General features: G+C 31.4%; 1 protein-coding gene across 1 annotated transcript; it reads right to left on the bottom strand.

The window, feature by feature from the left end:
- Positions 1–6,643: 6,643 nt before the first annotated feature.
- LOC137837041 (receptor-like protein EIX2) lies at positions 6,644–10,454 on the bottom strand. The gene is made up of 2 exons (XM_068645867.2): positions 7,443–10,454; positions 6,644–6,916 (listed from the first exon to the last, which is right to left on the bottom strand). Exon 1 carries the CDS (start codon positions 10,332–10,334, stop codon positions 7,452–7,454), a length of 2,883 nt encoding a protein of 960 aa, XP_068501968.1. The 5' UTR covers positions 10,335–10,454; the 3' UTR covers positions 6,644–6,916; positions 7,443–7,451.
- Positions 10,455–19,743: the final 9,289 nt, after the last annotated feature.

Raw genomic sequence — 19,743 nt, 5'->3', positions numbered from 1 at the left:
ATTAGATTTCATGAAGAGGTGAGATATTGTTTCGTTTTAAATAAATAAATAATTAAATTAAATTAAATTAAAATTGGATAAATCATATATAACAAAAATAGCTATTAAGTCTTATTATTAATATCAATAAGTAGTATTAATAATTAATAATTAGAAATTAGTAATATTATAACATTTACTTAAATATCTTTAATTCAAATAATTTTAATTTTGAATTCTATTCATGTTGTTGTCTGTTCGATTCAACATCTACTTCGAAAGCTATATAAACTCGTAATTTTGGTTGTGATATCATTTCAATTCATTCTAAAACAAATAAAAAATATTTATATCAGAATGATAAGTTTAGTTTAGGATTTATTAATATTTTTGTTATTGAATTAGGATTGTATAAAAAATATTGCATTGGTGATATTATTTTTTATTATAAAATTTTCAAAAGGTTATATTATAGTTTTATCTGTTAATTTGCTTTTTATATTTCTTTTGGTTTTTAAAATTTTAAAAGTTTAATTTAGTTCTTTAAATTTTTAAAATTGTTAGATCTCTTAAAATAGAGTTTTTCTTATGTGAGAAGTCATTATTTATAAGAGTTTTTTCTTTTTAATGAAAACTAGTAAGTAATTCAGTTTTCAAAGAGAACCTCTAGAGCTTAAAAGTTGAATGAAAACTCAAACTATAAGAAATCAAACTTTGTTAAATTGTGTTTTTTTTTTCAAAAATCATGTAATTCAGTTTGATTGACTTTTTTTATCAAAATCAAACTCCATAATACATAATAATAGTAATAATAATAATAATAATAATACTTATTATTAAATATAATTTATTTAGTTATTTGAAGTTGGTTATGATTCAATGTATATATTAAACATATTTTGATATTTGTTAATTAGAAATATTTGATATGTTGTTCCTTTCAAAAATATAGTATTATGTGTTTTTTTACTTTTCCATTCTCTAAATTTTTAATTAATGTAGTACAAATTGGCTTTTAAGTATGACTATTTTATTGTAAATGTAATCGAGTAATGTTTGAAAATAACTAATATGCAATATTATTTTCTTTACATATAGAATTAGGAGGGGTTTTTATTACTTTTAAGTATACTCCAAATTTTATCCTAACACTTCTCGAGTTCTTGGTAATTATGATTATCTTCAGTCAAAAGAGGGAGTGTACCTGCAAAATATTCTTTAATGTTTAAGTCTGTTCAATATTCGGAGTAATAATTGTTCGAAAAAGAAAATGTACTTTTTCTCATATGATGTTCATGTATTTATAGAGTCCTTGCAGAGCATTGTTCATACTCAGCCAGATTATCTCATCTTTTTAGGTTAATTACTGGAAATAAAGATTAATTACTGAATATGATCTTGACTTTAACTATGTTTGGGAACTAATCATCCAAGACCTTGATTTCGACCTATGGTCTCGGCCATTCTGTTTTAAAATTCTCTTATTAGTAATGTTTTTAAATATGTAGCAAAATTATTTTAAAATGATAAAAAACAAAAACAACTCAAACAATAGAAGTTTTGTTTGTTATGATTTAGATTGAATAAATAATTTTAACCAAACCAAATCTGCCATAAACATCCTAGTAAGTAACTTGTGCATTCTATTGTCAATAAGTTATACTTATTTTTTAAATACTTATCAATAGTATAAGTTTTCATTTGGAAACATTACAATAACTATGTTAATAAAAAAAATAACAATTATTATTATTGTTTACTTGATTAAAAGTCAACAACTTATGTTGGTAGGAAAAAATAAAAAACCTTAACATTATTTTCAGAGATTTTGATTAAATGTTTTCCAACAAAGTAAAAAATATGAAAGAATGATTTTGGTATTTCATAGGACTACGCAAAAACTTATTAATGTTTCTACTATGTTTTGCAAAGAATGTTCTCTCATCTTACCACTAAGAGAATCGTACAAGAAATGTCAACATAAAAAATCTCTCAAAGAATGTGTCAAGGCTACTTTATGCCAATGACCTCTCTGAAAGAACTATATGTCACATCTACATGGACCATCCATCTTGTACAATCCTAACTTTTACTCAAGATGAGATCAAAGTTATCTAAACTAAGCTTAATAAATCATGATGAGTATCAAAATATTTCTTCAAGAAGAAGTTTGCATTAAATGTTGTAGTAAGAAACATTTATTGTAACCCTCATTGTATATGTTACGCAACTTGAAGAACGAAGAACTTCTTAAAACTCACAATCACTAGTAAAGATTTGTAATGACTATCTTTCAAAACCTTTATAAATATAAGTGACCTTGAAGAAGTTCTTGGACTTATTCCTTTTAGCTCACAAATGAACTACCAACTTTATAGATATCAAAAATATCAAAAAACTTACAATCTAGCATGTTGATATAACACTTAAGTGTTCTTTAGCAACTTAAAAGAGTGAAACCTAAACCTTGTATTCATCTTATAAATATTGATGATGAGTTTTTTGACATCATCACAAACATAAATATAATAGCAAATGCCTCCATAAACAAAATGGGTTTTGTGAAGGCCAATGCATGTTGGATTCCTAAAGATAAAAAAGTATGTACTAACGCACCAGATGATCTAGTACATTATTCTATTACACCTAAAGTTGGACCAAGCCATAAAGAAGAGATCCAATTATCACAAATATTAATGACTATCTTCCACCAATAAATAGGGGTAATCCCCTCTCCTAATATGAGCAAATGTTGCTTACACGTTTAGATAGACTTGCTACTGAACAACAATCTCGTCATGAATTTGTTGCTACTGAACAACAATCCTGTCATGAATTTTGTGCAACTCGATTTCAGCATATGGACAATAAAATTGAAGAAATTTATAATGGACTTGTTAAGCTTCAATTTAATAAGGGAAACTAATAACTTTATTTGTATCATTTTCTAAATCATTTTTATTTCATACAATTTTTTTCTACAACTGCCAAACAATTTAAATATTTCGTACCATATATTTATTTCCCTCTCATATATAATTTGGTAAATTCAAAGGGGAGAAATATTTATGTATGCAAAAAAGTCTTATTTGTGCAAGATATTATTATCGGCTCATGCATAATCATTCAATACTCACTATGTATTGTGTCAAATCGTATTATTTGATGAACTCAACTGTTCAATGAAGATAATTATAAATATCGTGAGGAGAAATGTTTTATGAGGACATAGAGTATATTTTATTTAGTTTGTACTGACTAGGATGAATATTGTTAGTTTTTGGCACCTTGATTTGATCTTGTTTTTCTACTAATGCTCCACTTCATTTATGTTATAAAGTATGCTTATCTTAAACACTTCTTCTATCTTCAAGATTTCATCTTCTTTCTAATGACTTCATTTGTCTTTTATTATTTCTATTTTAATTTATTAAAATGATAAATTGATTAATTAAAATTCACTTACAAATAATTCTAACATATTGATTTGATGATTTAGTTTGTTAAAACTCTAAGCTTTTATTTTATGATGATTAAAGTAGTTTAATCAGTCAAAATAACTCAGATTGAGATTTTGTATATGTCTTTCTGCCATTCGAAACAAAACACAAAGAAGTGCGAAAATCATTTTAAGATTTTTTTTAAAAGTACATTTTTCTTAGAGAGAATCATTGTTGAGCAAAATTACTTTGGCTTTAGATTTTTATTTAGACAAATTGTGATTGATATGTTGGACGAAGCAAGAAAGCATCATTTTTCATCATTATGCTTATCTCTTATCTAGTTCACTTTTTTCTAAATTTTTTTCTACTAGGTATCTATGTTAGGTTGTGTAACTTGGATAAAGTTTCCAGGTTGATCTTGTGATAGGGTGTTACGAGACGTTAAATTAAGTCTTGTAACGTTCAAGACTTAGGTTCTTGTGTGCTTTTCTTTCTATGTTTTGTTGAGTGTATGTAAGAAAGTATATAATGTGATACCTGACCGGTGTGGTTGAGCAACTAGATCTAACTCTTATGAAAGAGTGAACCAATATAACTTTTGGTGTATTCTTCTCTCTTTCTCTCCTTGTATTGCATAAAGTATCTTGTATATTGATATTTCTTAATCTATAAATCTACATTTAATCTTATTCAAGATAATTTGTTCAATCAATTCAATAATAGTTTCATCATATATTTTTAGAAATTGGTGTTAGTTCAATTCATACCTCTCTAGAACTCGGTCTTCAAAAACTATCATATTTCAATCAAATCTAAAAGTGTATCATTTAAAGGTCATTGATGAACATAGTTTTACTCACACTTTCAAGTTTTAATCATAGATTTTTATGACTCTAATCATGAATAAATTTGATCTTTTAACTAATATTCATCTAATTGGGTTTATTTAGACCTAAATCGTTATTTATCCTAATTTTTTGTTTTTAGACGCAATAAATCGTCTAATATTTCACTAGATAAAAGGTATGACTAGACGGTCTAGTGGTTACACATAGTAGATGGTTCAATGACACATCTACCAAGGTTCAAGTAAAGAAAACACCTTAGAAACATCAAGTGTAATAAAGATAAAAAGAGTTTGATGCAAATTATGAAGATTAGACAATTTGTTAGATGGTCTAAAGGAAATGTCTACCACTGATAAAGTAAAAGATCAAGTTTCTTCTTTGAATCAAAATGAAAAGCAAAATCTAAGTAGGAGAATAAAAGAACAAAATCCATAATATCTCAGAAATAGAATTAGAAGCAAGTCATCTGCGAAAATACGAAGAAAAAAAATCGCAATACAAGACAAAAAAAAATGAATTTTCTAGAAAATTGAAAACTAAGACTATATTTTCTAGATCCTTGGAGAAGAAAACTTTAAAAATGATTCAATCCCCAAGAAGAAGAAGAAAAGTCTCCATAGCGGAACACGTTCGAAAAACTTAGCATAATAGTTTTCTTAATTTTCTTCGTTGTAATTATTTTGTTTTGCCTTCTTCGTATGGAAGACTAAATCTTTTGAGTTGATTCTCCTGTGATTTCACAATGAATTTTGAGATTACTATTCAATAAAGTTTTGTTCTTCAATTTAGTCTTTCTAAAATCTGATTTATGTTACAAAATTTGTTTTTTTTATCGCTTATTGATAATTTAGTTATTTTCTTTAATTAGATATGTTTGTTTGTTCGTTTAGTTTTAGTTAATCTCTTGTTTGATTAGTTACGTTTCACAAATATACTCACAGATAAGTTAGATACAAAAATGTATCACTAGACATTTGTTTCAATTTGATCACCTATTATAATTATGTGTGAGAAGACATATGACATTTTAGAAAATTGAAACTCTTCCTATCACCTCCTTTTTAATTAAAAATATAAATTTTAATTATTCAAACAAAAGTTTCTAAGCAGGTTTTTCAAATTAACAAAATATATATATAAAGCATTTAGTTATGGCGAGTCGATTGATGTATAATTTGAGTAATTTATACAAGTTATAAATTAAAATATATGGTTATTGAATCCAATAACATATAATTGCTTAAAAATCACAGTTTATTTTACATAAGGTTTTTTCATTAGCCAAATAAATTCTTTGTTCATGTACAGAAAATTAAAACCTGTATAACAGGTTTCATATGATATAAATCTTTAAATAGACTAACAGATTAATAATTTCAAATAAGTTAGAACTAAAAATAAAAACCTATAATAAATAACAAACTAGAATCAAATTTGTAATTGATACCTATGAGGCTCAGACACCCATCTTAAATGTGTCGGACACACGTATCAGACACTGACACTCGTACAACATTTATAGGATACGCATAGGATGAAGTGTCAAATTTAAAAAATATTTGTTGAATTTCTGACAATTTTAGCACGGTTTTAACACAATTTTAAAAAGAAGAAATACATTAATTTTATAAAAACTCAAACTTATTGTATAAATTTTTATTATGATTATAAAAATAAGGAATAAATCTTTTTGAACCAGTCATGAGAAACATCTTTCTGCTAAAAAAAGAAAACTAAAACATACTTGTGCGCATAAATCTTTATTATTAATTTATATGATTCATAATTATATAATATATAGATTTGTGTCCTCGTGTCCTACATTTTTGAGTTTATACTATATGTATCTCTGTGTTCATGTTTGTGTTGTATCGGTGTCTGTGATATATATTGATACCTTTTAAAAAAGAATGCCACCAACAAGATATATTATTTTCTCAAAGCATATTAGATAAAATGTCACTACACTATTTTTAACGATATACAATATATTTTAATAATAAAATAAATTTATTAGTTTTTTATTTATGAAACCGATTATAAGAGTATGTAACATATGTGAGTTTCACAATATTTATTTTCATTTTAGTTATTAATATAAAAACTTATATTCATCACCATTTTTTTCAATTTAATGAGTATGGACTTTATATTTCATCTTGTTCTCTTTGAGTATCATCTCTTTTTATACTCGTATTTTTTTTAAAATAATAACCACTTTCAAAGAAAACATATTATAAAAATTATAATGATAAAAAAATATGCATTTTATTCCGATATCAAATAAGTTGAAATGATATTAATCATCACATCTGAGGTGTTGACCACTTTGAAGTTCAGAGAGTACTGGTTTTATCCTTAAAAAGCATCATAATGAAGTTAAGAAGAAATGTGTATATAAATTATCATTGACTTTGATTCTTAAACTATGTGGGACTATCAAACATACCAGAACAATATAGTCTCATATCACATAGGAAAAGAGTTCAAAAACAATTTATATACATTTGTCTTCTTTAATCATCTGATGCGTCTTTTAAACATAAAATCGTGACGGAACACTGCACTTCAAAATGTACAATACTTCGGATGTCTTCCTTCAAATCAACCCAAACATTGCTTTATATCCCTCTCACCATGCTTTCCCTACCAAATATTAAAAAAATGGAATCTCATCATTTCAAATTATAAACAAGCATTACTCATTGAGTGCAAGTTTACTAGTAGATTTCAAGCTTATCAACAAATCTTCTTTTGTCACCCCATACTAAATGTAAAAATACCATTTTCTCCTTTTTTTTTTGTCACCTCCATACATAATTCAGAAGTGTTCTTGAGATTTATAAAATCTGGAACTTTTTTTTGCATTTGAAATAAGCCTATGAATTATGTAATCAGGAAGCTAATCACACATCTGAAAAAAAGACTTCTGGAATACATAATCCGGAAGCTAATTTTATGTATAGAAAAGACTTCCAATTATGTAATCCGGAAGCTAATCAAAAAAGGCTTCCGATTATATAATCCGAAAACTAATTCTGGATCTAGAAAAAGACTTCAAAATTATGTAATCTGATATATTGAAAAATGATAGTTTTGAAATATAAAAAACATATGGGAGTGGCGCAAGAAGGAATGGAGGTGGAGGAATAAGAGATGCCAAAATCTTTACCTTTAGGTGTTAAATTCGGAATCTTGTTTTCACTCTGGCTGTAAAGATAACAACTGTCGCATACATCCAATCGCTTACGGTGATGAACAACTGAAAATAAGCACGTCTCCATGAACTTTTTACCATTAGAGTTCCACAAACACTCCAAAATCCAACACAAAATCCCAATCCCAGACTGAGATAAAACTCAAAGCTTAAGACTTGATCCTCATTTTTTTCAACTCTTCCTCTTGGTGGAATCACATCTCCTGGGCATTGGTTTTCGAGTGGCAAGCCACAAAGCCCGATGTTCTCAACATACGAAGAGTTATCAAAGGTGTCTAGTTGGGGGCCTACAGGAACCAATCCTGTTAAGTTGTTGAAAGACAAGTTCAAGACCGTGAGAAAATGCAATTGTGAAAAGCTTGATGGAATTCTACCATGAAGATGGTTTCTTGACAAGTCAAGTGATTCCAAGTTCACCAAACGACCAAAGCTGTCGGGAATGAATCCTGTAAGATTATTTCTTGAAAGATTTAAGGCTATTAAACCCACTAGTGATGTTATACTTTGCGGTATCTCTCCTGTTAAATGGTTATCAGAAATATCAATGCTTTTAAAAATTATTGGAAGATCATAAAATTTCCCAATTCCACTATCATGAAATATTAAAGGTGCAGACGTTCCAAAGAAAGTGTAATCTACTCCAAATTCCACATATGACATCTCATTTATGTCACCGATGCATTGTGGTATTTCCCCTGTAATATTGTTTGATGAGAAATCCAATAATTTAAGAGATAATATATTGCATAGACTTGTGGGTATGCTTCCTCGGATCCTGTTACCTCCTAGAAGCAATACTTCCAAATGATCCAACTCTAACAGTGTTTGTAATGTTCCTTCAAGATTATTATCCCCAAAATCAATGAATCTTATTCTTTTACAAAGACTCAGAGACGGAATCTCACCAGAGAAGTTATTGCTATTTAGCTGCATCCACAAAATACTTTGTAAATTGCCAAATGACTCTGGCACTGTCCCTGATAAACTGTTATTTGCCAAATTCAGAATCTCCAAATTTTGAAATTTCTGCCAACAATTTGGAAGGGGGCCCGTGAGTGCGTTACTATAGAGTTCAAGATAAGTTACAAACAGTGGGGATGTTTCACAAAAGGAGGATTCAAACCCCGTGAACATATTATTTGAGAGAAAGAGTTTATATACTTTTGGAGGAAAAGGAGGTAATGGGCCAGACAAATTGTTGAAACTAAAATCCCATGTACACATAATCCCTGTTTTAATACCTGATAGTGATTTTGGTAAGACTCCACTAAGTTTATTATGGGAAACATTTATGTATAACAAACTTGATGATATGTCCCCAAACCATTCAGGAAATACATCCATAATGTGGGTATTAGAGATTTGCAGCACCTGAAGTTTCCTTTGCTGTTTAAGCCACATTGGAAATTGAGGCCCCAAAATGCAGGATGATGCATACAATGCCACCAATTGGAAAGGTGGAACCCAATCTGAACTCAAGTTAAATGAAAGAGAATTTTGACTCACATCAAATATCTTCAATCCAGATAGTTTCAATAAATGCTCTTCACTAATGTTCCCATTAAACTCATTTGAGGAGATGGACAAAAACCAGAGATTAGAAAGTTGTCCAATAGTATACGGAAGTGTCCCACTCAATTTGTTGTGTGAAAGATCCAAAAAATGCAATGAGGAAAATTTGGTAACCTCGAATACAGGCAATGATCCACTCAAATTGTTTAAACTAAGATCCAAAGCTTTAAGACGAGGCAAGTGACCAAATGATAATGGCCCAACAATACTGGTATTTTCAAGTGATAGTCTTTCCAAGGATGAAAACATTGAAAAATCAGGAAGCGACCCATTACCAAATGGGTTGTGGTCGAGATTCAACACCTCTAAATCTTTTGCAGAACAAAATTCTGGTAAGTAATCACTGAGTAGATCAGACAATTTGTTGGAACCCAGGTACAACTTCTTCAGTTGACACAAAGAGTTAAAGGACTTTATTATGCCACCATCAAGTTCATTATGTGAGAGATCAAGAACTGTGAGGACTTTGCTAACATTCAACACCCATGACAGAATTGAAGAGTCAAAATTATTTCCTGATAGACTGAGGATTTGGAGGAAAGTGGAAGAATTGACGTGGGAGATTGATTTAGGATTGACTTGAGGGAGTCCACAGTCATTTAAATAGAGTTCAGATAGAAAAGGGATTTTACTTATTGATGATGGCCAATCAATAACTGCACCAAGATTGTTATTTGAAAGATCAAGGTATCTCAAAGTAGAAAGGTGAGAAAGCCAATTAAGGTCACTTGCAACAAAATCATTTTTCCTAAGGTCAAGATATTGCAAATTAGAAAGATTTGACAAAGCATCTGAAACGGAATTAAGACCATTCCATGCAAGTTTTAGATGTGTCAATTGACCAAGTGAACCAATGCATTTTGGGATCTCTCCCACTAAGTCATTATGACTGAGATCTAAGAAACTGAGATGCTGCAGTTCACATATTGAAGAATCTATCCTACCTCCCAATGCTGTAGTGCCACTGAAAAATTCCATCACTGGCATTGTGTCTAGAAGATAGTTTAAATCTTCAACTTTTGTAAAATTTGAAAATGTGAGATGAAGTGAGGTTACATGACCTGTTAAATTATTGCATGAAACTCCTTTCCATTTGCAACAATCATCACCGTTCCAGGAGGATAGAAGCTCCGTTTGATGAACAAAACCTTCCTTCAACTTGAGAAGAGCTTGCTTCTCTGTCTCCGCACACATCTCTGCATGGAAACTTGCATGAGATAAAAAGATGCATAAAATGGTGGCCACACAAAACTGATAGAGTCTGCTACTAAACATGGTGATGAGCTCTAACTTTTGTGAAGATTGTAAGAAGTAGATATGAAGAGAAAGTAGTGAGGGCAAGAGATTTATAGACAGCAATTAGAAGAAGCTGAGAAAAAATGCATGAAAAATGCTCATTTATGTTACAGTTGGAAGATGTTTGATTTTAGGGTGTTGTGTAAGTTCTCCCTATATTCCTAGTATTTTCCAAGTCTACTTAATCAGTCACCTAAACATGTGCTGCTCGGGGCAAGACTTTTCTGCAATACGACACCAATAGCTGACCAAAAATCCATATCCGTTTATCATTATTAATAAATTTTATTTAGATATTTTAAAACAAATTAAGTAATCAAAATGAAGGTATCCATGAAGTATTGAAGAATTATTTAATATTATTTAAACTTAAGAAATTGAAGTTGTTTTTAAAAGGATTAATTTTTTAAAATTTATATTTCATGGTGCAACTTATTTACATTTATCTTTTAAAGAAACCAAATTTATCTATATCAATATTTTATTATGTAATTTTATTTTAATTATATTTCAAAATTAATTTTTTATCCAAATTTATATTTTAAAGAATTGTTTTCAAATAATTTTATTTAAAATTATAAGGTAAAAATAAAGATATATGCAAGTATCTAAGCGTGATATAAACAAAATTTCAAGTATTTTTTCAATGGTAGAAGATAATTTTTTAAATGGAATGGATGACAGATAAATAGTAAGCAAGCAAGATATTCCTAGACCCTATTTGTAGGGATATTGTGTCTGGAAGCATGATAATTTCAACCAAAGAGTGTGAGGAATTAAAGTAACAAGAAAAAGAGAATGATACCAGAATTTTTAGGTGGAAACTCCTTTAAATAGAGGAAACAAGTTTATGTTTCTATTTGTTGTGTTACATTAATTGAAAGAAGCCACTATATATAGTGGTTCTAGGAGACAACAATAATAAAAACAATTAATGGTAAGTAACCTCTCTTTGATAACAATGAATTGTGGTAAGTAACCTCCCAATTATGCCAAGAAAACAAAAAATGTGAGTCATAACCCACACTATCATCATTAAATTTTTTTTTAAATCACCTGGATTTGAAAATCTGAAGTTCAAAAACAAAAAAAATCACAAGTCAAAATTTAGATTTGGAAAATGAAATCCAAAATGCCAAAAATACATTTTGAAGAAAAAAATGCAAAACAAAAATCTGAAAAAACATTTTAGAAAAAAAATTCTGGAATTAAAAAAAGTAATAGTTTATTTTGACGACCTTATCCAACGTACCATCGTTATGTTTGTGGGTTATGACTCACCTTTTCGTTTTTTTGGCATAATTGGGAGGTTACTTGCCACAATTAATTGTAATCAAATGAAGGTTTCTTACTACAATTAATTGTCATCAAAGGGAGGTTAATTACCATTAATTGTCTTTATTATTGTTGTCTCCTAGAACCACTATATATAGTGACTTCCTTCTAGCAATGTAACACACACAACAACACACATTTGTTTTCTCTCTCTTTTCCTATACTCTCTATTTCTTCTCTTGGGTGTAAGTGTATAACCCATATAGAGAGAATTTGTTTTGGGGCTATTTATCTATTAGCCTTAGAGGAATTCATTGTACTCCCAATACCATTATAGTGGAAGTTTTGGCTCTCTCGTCGATGGTTTTTTACCTCTATTCAAAGGGGTTTTCCACCTAAAAATTTCTGGTATCATTCTCATTTTTCCTTGTTACTTTAATTTCACATAATCTTTTGGTTGAAATTATCACGCTTCCGCACACGATATCCCTACAAATTGGCATCAGAGCTTTTCGATAATTCAACCAAATCTGTTGTTCAATAATGTCAAAATTGGATATTGAGAAATTTGATGGTAAAATCAGCTTTGCTATCTGGCGAGTCCAGATGCTAGCTGTTCTCACCAAGAATGGTTTAAAGAAAGTTTTAACAGGTAAAATGATGAGACCAACCACTATGACGAAGGAGCAGTGGGATGAGATGGATGAAAAGGCATTGTCTGCAATCCAGTTATGCTTGTCCCGTGAGGTGTTGCGTGAGGTCATCAACGAGAAAACTACAACAGGCATATGGAGTAAATTGGAGTCTCTATACATGACCAAAAGTCTTGCAAACAAACTCCGGTTAAAGGAGCGACTCTTTACACTCCGAATGTCTGAAGGTACTCCCATCCAATCTCACCTTGACGAATTTAATTCCATCATAATTGATTTGGAAAATTTGGATGTTAAAATTGATGATGAGGATAAAGTCGTTCTACTTATTGTTTCTCTACCACCCTCACATCGACAATTCAAAGAAATTATGTTATACGGTAATTATCTTACCTTAAGCTTTGATGATGTCAAGACTAATTTACTAGCCAAAGAAAAATTTGATACTCACTTTCATTATGAGAGTTCTGGTGAAGGATTAGTAGTTAGAGGGAGAAACCAAGAGAAAGATAGGAACAATAAGTATAAATCTAGGTCAAAATCTAGAGGCAAGAACTCCAAATATTGTCGTTATTGCAAGAAAAAGGGACACGAGATCTCTGAATGTTATAAATTGAAAAATAAGCAAGATAGAGAAGATAAGGGAAATGGTAAACAACCAGAAAAATTTGTCGAAGCTAGTATTGTTGAAACTGAATCTGATGGGGATTGTTTTGTAGCTTCCAACATTAAACAAAGGTATAAAAATGAATGGATTCTTGATTTTGGTTGTACTTTTCACATGCCTCACTATAGAGATTGGTTTACCACATATGAACCAGATTATAATGGTCTTTTTTTGATGGGAAACTATGCTCAATGCAAAGTTGTTGGTGAAGGAACAATCAAAATCAAGACACATGATGGAATTGTTAGAACTTTAACAGGTGTCAGATATGTCCCTGAGTTGAAACGAAATCTCATTTCCTTAGGCACCCTTGAATCTCATGGGTGTAGATACTCAGCTGAAGGTGGAGTTTTAAAAGTGTCTAAAGGAGCTCTTGTGTTACTAAAGGCAATTCGATGTGATAGTTTGTATGTGCTGCAGGGTTCAACAGTTACAGGTTCTGCAGCTGTTGCCTCACCCAACAAAGATAACACCAAGTTGTGGCATATGAGATTAGGCAACATGAGTGAGAAGGGAATTCTAATCCTCAAGAAGAAAGGTCACCTTGGTAACCACTGTACTGGAAAGGTTGATTTCTGTGAACATTGCCTTTTTGGTAAGCAGAAAAAGGTTAGTTTTTCTAAAGCCATACACATAACCAAAAGTACTTTGGATTATATTCAATCGGATCTTTGAGGTCCGTCAAAAGTTCCTTCCAGAGGTAAATGTCGTTATATGATAACAATTATTGATGATTTCTCACGAAAACTGTGGGTGTATTTTCTCAAACATAAGAATGAAGCATTTTCCACTTTTAAAGAGTGAAAATTATTGATTGAGAATTAGACTGGCAAGAAGATAAAAAGGCTAAGGGCAGACAATGGCCTTGAGTTCTGTTCGAATGAATTTAATGACTTCTGCAAGAAAGAAGACATTTCCAGACACCTCACCATCCCAGAGACTCCACAACAAAACGGGGTTGCAGAAAGAATGAATAGAACTATCCTAGAGAGAGTTTGTTGCATGCTCTCCCATTCTGGTTTGAACAAATCTTTTTGGGCTGAAGCGAATTCAACGACATGTTATCTGATAAATCGTTCTCCTAACAGATCAATTGATTGCAACATTCTAGAAGAAGTTTGGTTAGGTAACCCTGTTGATTATTCTAATCTTAAAATATTTGGTTGCCCTGCTTATTCTCATGTAAACGAGGGAAAATTAGAACCTCGTGCTAAGAAGTGCATTTTCTTGGGTTATGGCTCAGGGGTTAAAGGCTATCGTTTATATGACCCAGAATCTCATAAAGTAATTCACAGTCGGAATGAGACCTTTAATGAAAATGTTATGCTTTCTTCTGTAAAAGATACTGTCATTTCCTCAATTGATACAGGTGACCAGGAAGATGCTTGAGAGAAGGTGGAGTTTGAGATTAAAACACCCGCTCATGAGGAAGACGTTCCCAATTCCTCCAGTACTCAAGGTGATCAAGTCACTGCTATTGATGGTACAAATGAACATTTGAGTCCACATGAGCAATGTCCACCTAAACGACGAGGGTTACCACAGTCATGGTCTGTGGCTCAAGAACTTCCACAACAGAGACCAAGAAAACCAACTCAAAGATTAATTGCAGAATCTACCAACATTGCTTATTTTTTAACTCTTGCACAAGAGATGGGTGAAGAAGGTGAACCCAAGAATTACTTTGAAGCTATCTCTAGTGACGACTCAACAAAGTGGATTGCTGCTATGCAAGAAGAAGTTGAGAGTCTTCTCAAAAACGAAACATGGGAATTGGTGAAGTTACCAAAAGGAAAATGAGTCATTAGTTGCAAGTGGATCTTTAAGAGAAAAGAAGGGATCCCTGGTTGAGAGTACAAGGAATAAAGCAAGATTTGTTGTAAGAGGTTTTGATCAAGAGAAAGGTTTCATTCTTCCATGGCCATTGGATGCATAACTAACATTGTCCTCACTTGACATCTCTTCTCCATGTTAAACCCATATTGTGTAGTTAGGCTTAAAACCATATTGTAGCAAATGAGCCCTCACATGAGATGGTGGAAGAATTTTCTCACAGACACACTTTATGCAAGGACACCTTATCCCTCATTCCAAAGTAAAAAAAGTTTGATCCATTGCCTTTGAAACAAATTCACTCACTCCAATAATGAATGGTTTGCTAAGTCTCCTTGAAGGATCAAGTCATTCATACATCCAACTTCGATCCATTTTTCTGCATGGAATATATGTATATAGTATTGATGAAACTATTAGCCAATATAACACTGCTCTATGAGTAATGATATATAAGAATTATCAAACAAAACTATCATACCATGTCACAATGGTGTGAAATCAGTTTTGACTTGTAAAGTGATTTTCAACTCAAAATATTGGTAATAAATTGGTTGTAATCCGGTTTTTTTTAATTGGAGGGTCTTGTGAAGCCACAAGATTTGTGTGTTTGCTTCAATAATATATTAGATGGAATAAACAAAACCTAAATACTTATCTCAATAGAAAAACTACAAAATTGACCTGAAGGGCTTACCACTGGAGGAATCTTATAAGTGATTTTTGAAGGAGTTGAAGTCCTTATGTGTTTAAGAGACTCGACAGTCACTTCAAATTTGCACCTGCTAACCTGTAAGTATAAACAAGATATAAAAAATTCATTGAAGGAGTTGAAGTCCTTATGTATTTATGCATTCCTCTAAAAACTAAAGTTAGACCTGATCAACAACCATGTGTTACTTGTACAATAACCATGCACTTGCACTTGTTGCATGCATCAAATTCTTTTACCAAACATAGTCAAACTTTGATACAAAAGATAGACTTAAGAGATGGATAAAAGAAAACAAGAAAAAAAAGGAACCTCATAATTTTCAAACTCCTCCACTGAACAAAATCTCAAGCATGTAGCTCATTGGAGCTAGTTGCCTCTTTGAGTTGCTTGAAATAAATTTTCTAATATCAGATCAAATAAAAATATTTTGATATAATGATCATAAAATATATATTTTTCATCTTCTTTAGCATAATATAACTGAACTCGTGATTAAAGAGTCATAGCTTTAGTATATTAAATTTCGTAACAAATCATGAATTGCAATAACAAACTGACAGTAGTGAAATTGTTGAGAGACATGCATGCTTAAATAGTTGCCCTGATCTTGGTGACGTGGCCTTACAATAACATTACAAACATTGTGCTCTAAAGGGTGATTATTTACTGAACAAGAATATTACTTGTTGATTCATTCTCTATAGTTATTTTTTCAATATATAAATAAGAGGAAAGAAAAACGAGAAGAACAAAAAAAATAGAAAACGTGCTGTTAATTTTTTTTATACAAAGAAGAGAACTCATTATATACCTACCTTTCCTCCTATTCTACTTTATATTTCAGGTATAGTGAAAGATAAATTAGGAAGTATATTGCATTAATTTTTGTGAAATAAAAAAAGAAAAAGAAAAATAAAATTTCTCTGAACTTTCTGTTCCTTTTTTTTTTCTACTCTTTCTTCTATTTTATTTTCCATCATGAAGAATATGCTTTTACAGAAGCCAAGGAAAGTTGAAGACAACAAGCATGAAGATGAAGACAATGAGACCGAGGAAAGTGACCATGAAGATGATTACTATGTTGAGTCTGGTGTTGGAAGTGGGTTTGGTGAAGGATACAGTGGAGAGCAGGGTTATGAGAATGAGAAGCAAGTGGCTCCTCAGTATCCTAGTGGATATGGGTTGGAAGCTGTGGACATTTGTGAAAGCTAACCTAATCTTATTCATATACCCTCATGTAATTAAATACTCACAAGCCATTTTCTATTTTACATTTTAGTCTAAAAAAATATGATCAACATCAAACACAGAATAAAATTCAGCACTAACCTGCTATCTTGGCCCTCTGATGTCAGGTATTTGTCCTCAGACTTCTAGCAACAATCACTACATCACTGGATTGTATAAGTAGACACAATCTGAAATCAAGAAGCTAGGGTTAGTGCGAAAGATTAAGAAAGGAGAAGGAAAACTCACTATGAGTACAATCGCTCAATCGCTCTCGCTCAAATGCTCACGGTCCACTGCTCAATCACGTTCACGGTCACGTTTCACTACTCTCGCTCAAATGCTCCACTGCTCAATTACGCTCCATTGCTCAAATGCTCTCATTCACTCAAATGCTCTCAGTCACGTCCACTACTCAGTTGCTCAAATGTTGAAGCTCAAATTCAAAATGAGTTTACGCCCTCAAAAATGGAACCGTTTGTTGCGTACTTTGATTTTCACAAATTGTTTATTTAAATTTAATTTTAAAATGCATAGGGCTAAACCTTCAAAAATTAAAATGGAGATAGTGTGGACTTAAACTTCAAATTTAAGTAGGTATAGCGTGGCTTAACCTTCAATTTTATTATTATTAATTTTTTTATTTTTTTTTAAGTTTGTGTGAGGATAACCCACACTTTCCCACACTTTATTTTATTTTCTTTAATTGTGAAGGTTAAGCTGACACTATTTAGTGTCCACAAATGACACCATCACTTTTTTTTTCAGCTAAATGTAATTTTCCTTGTAGTGAATTATATTATGAAACTTAAATGAATAATAGTATCTTAACCAAACCGGTACCAAACTCAAAGATTCAAAACTGTTTTCAAATACTAAACATATATAATTTTTTGGTTATGCTAAGTTTTTAATTTAGGAATCTAAATATCTATAAATACATACTAATGTTAAAAAGAGTATCTTCTTATAAGTGTTCACGTTTCAAAATATCAAACTTAAATTCTCAAAGATCTCACTCTTTTCGACCGGAAAGAACAATACTTGACCATAAGAATAATCAATAGATAAATCATCAATAGAATGCTGAAACAATTTGATTAAATTAATTTTTCTTTCATAATAAATATATTACTTTTATTTTGCTTATTCGTGTATTTCTTTTTCTATAAGGAGTTTTTAACAATTGAGTCATCATTTTCGATGAACATGATAACATTTATCTTATCATGAGCATAATTTAACTCATACTTTCAAACTTTAATCATAAATTTTTATGAGTCTAATTATGAATAAATTTGGTGTTTTAACTAAGATTAATCTAATTGAGTTTATTTAGGTCTAAATTGTTATTTATCCTAATCTTTTATTTTTATACACAGTAAATGGTCTAATATTTCACTAGATAGAAGGTCTGACTAAACAGTCTAGAGGTTACACATAGTAAATGGTTTAACAACACATCTACGAGAGTTCAAGCAAAGAAAACACCTTAGAATCATCAAGTGTAATAAGATAAAGGTGTAGAACGAGTCTGATGCAAATTATGAAGATTAGGCACTTTTGTAGATGGTCTGGAGGAAGCGGCTACAGATGATCAAGAAAAAATCCAAGTTTCTTCTTTGAATCAAAAGGTAGCGTGACATGCAAATCATTAAAAAGACAAACATATACAAAGAAGAAATCTTGTGGGGCGTTTTCCCGACCATGACAGACCTGATCGGTGTGATTACAACTATCAGCTGCAACCACGTTCGAGGGGGAGTCGAGCTTCAAAATCGACACTTTAGACAAAAAAAAACCCGTCTAAAGCATTAGGATCCCTACAACAAGTAGGGATGTCCAAAACGTGTGGGTTAACTCACTCATAGTTCGGACCATCAGACGGTCAGCTATCAAGGTTGACCACCTGATCTGAACCGCTTACATCTCTCAAACCGCCAGATGCGGAGTGAGTACACTCGGAAGACGAAGAAGAACTTGAAACAATACTAGCAGACCCAGCGAGAAAAGACATTACTAACCTTTTTGAATGAAAGTGCGAAAGGAAGAAAGTTGAACAAAGACTCGACACTTGGACAAACTCTTGATAACTCAATCATCGTGAAAGTGACAGTAAACATTGCAAGTTCACCAAACGTTTCTATTTATAAAGAAGCAATGAAGAAAGAGAGTGAGACGCTCGCCTCTCGGCACCGTTAGATTGCTTTTCATCCAAGGGCACACAATACTCGACATTCGAAATGACATGACTTCACCACCGTTAGATCTCTTTGATCAAACAGTGCACGCTCAAACGACGTGTTGAAAAGACGCACTTCACGTCTCTGACAGTGCTGCATTTAATGGGTCCTAGTCACGTCTCACCTCGAGCATCCAAAAGTCATATCTTGACTCTTCAAAAATAATCATTCCTCAAGCCAGGGGACAAGTGTCTCGGTTGGTACCGATCGAGCCAGTCACTCGACCTCAGTGACCAACTGACTGCATCAGGGTACATTTAAGATGCTTAATAAATGACATCAATGACAATTATGGAAATTCCATATGAATCGAGATCATGTTCCACCAAATCCGGATGATATTCTCGAAAAGTCAGCAAACACTGATTTAGTGGAAGATATTGATTTATTAAAGATATTATCAAAATATACCTCCCTATAAATCAGGGAATATTGCTAGAAATCAGGCAACACTGATATTTGACAGATTTGATTCCATCACAGCATAGGCCCATAATTAAACACTATAAATAAACCTTCCACAGAGGTGTAAGGTACATTTTAATTAGTTTTTCACTATATACTCTTAACACATAGTACTTACTTGATCGTCGGAGGGTCAACCCTGACCGAGCATCAACAATTTAAGGAGAAGACTTGGAACGAAGAACGAAGAAACAATTGACACATCAACAATTATAGGTACTATCCCCACTTTTTCTATACAGTACAAGTACAAGACTCATATGTAAGACTCATATATGATCTTTTGTACTCAATTTTAACGATTCTTGCT

The sequence above is a fragment of the Phaseolus vulgaris genome, chromosome 4 (assembly GCF_051622355.1).
Source record: "Phaseolus vulgaris cultivar YP4 chromosome 4, ASM5162235v1, whole genome shotgun sequence".
Lineage (NCBI taxonomy): Eukaryota > Viridiplantae > Streptophyta > Magnoliopsida > Fabales > Fabaceae > Phaseolus > Phaseolus vulgaris.
This window is presented reverse-complemented; position numbering and strand designations above follow the sequence as displayed.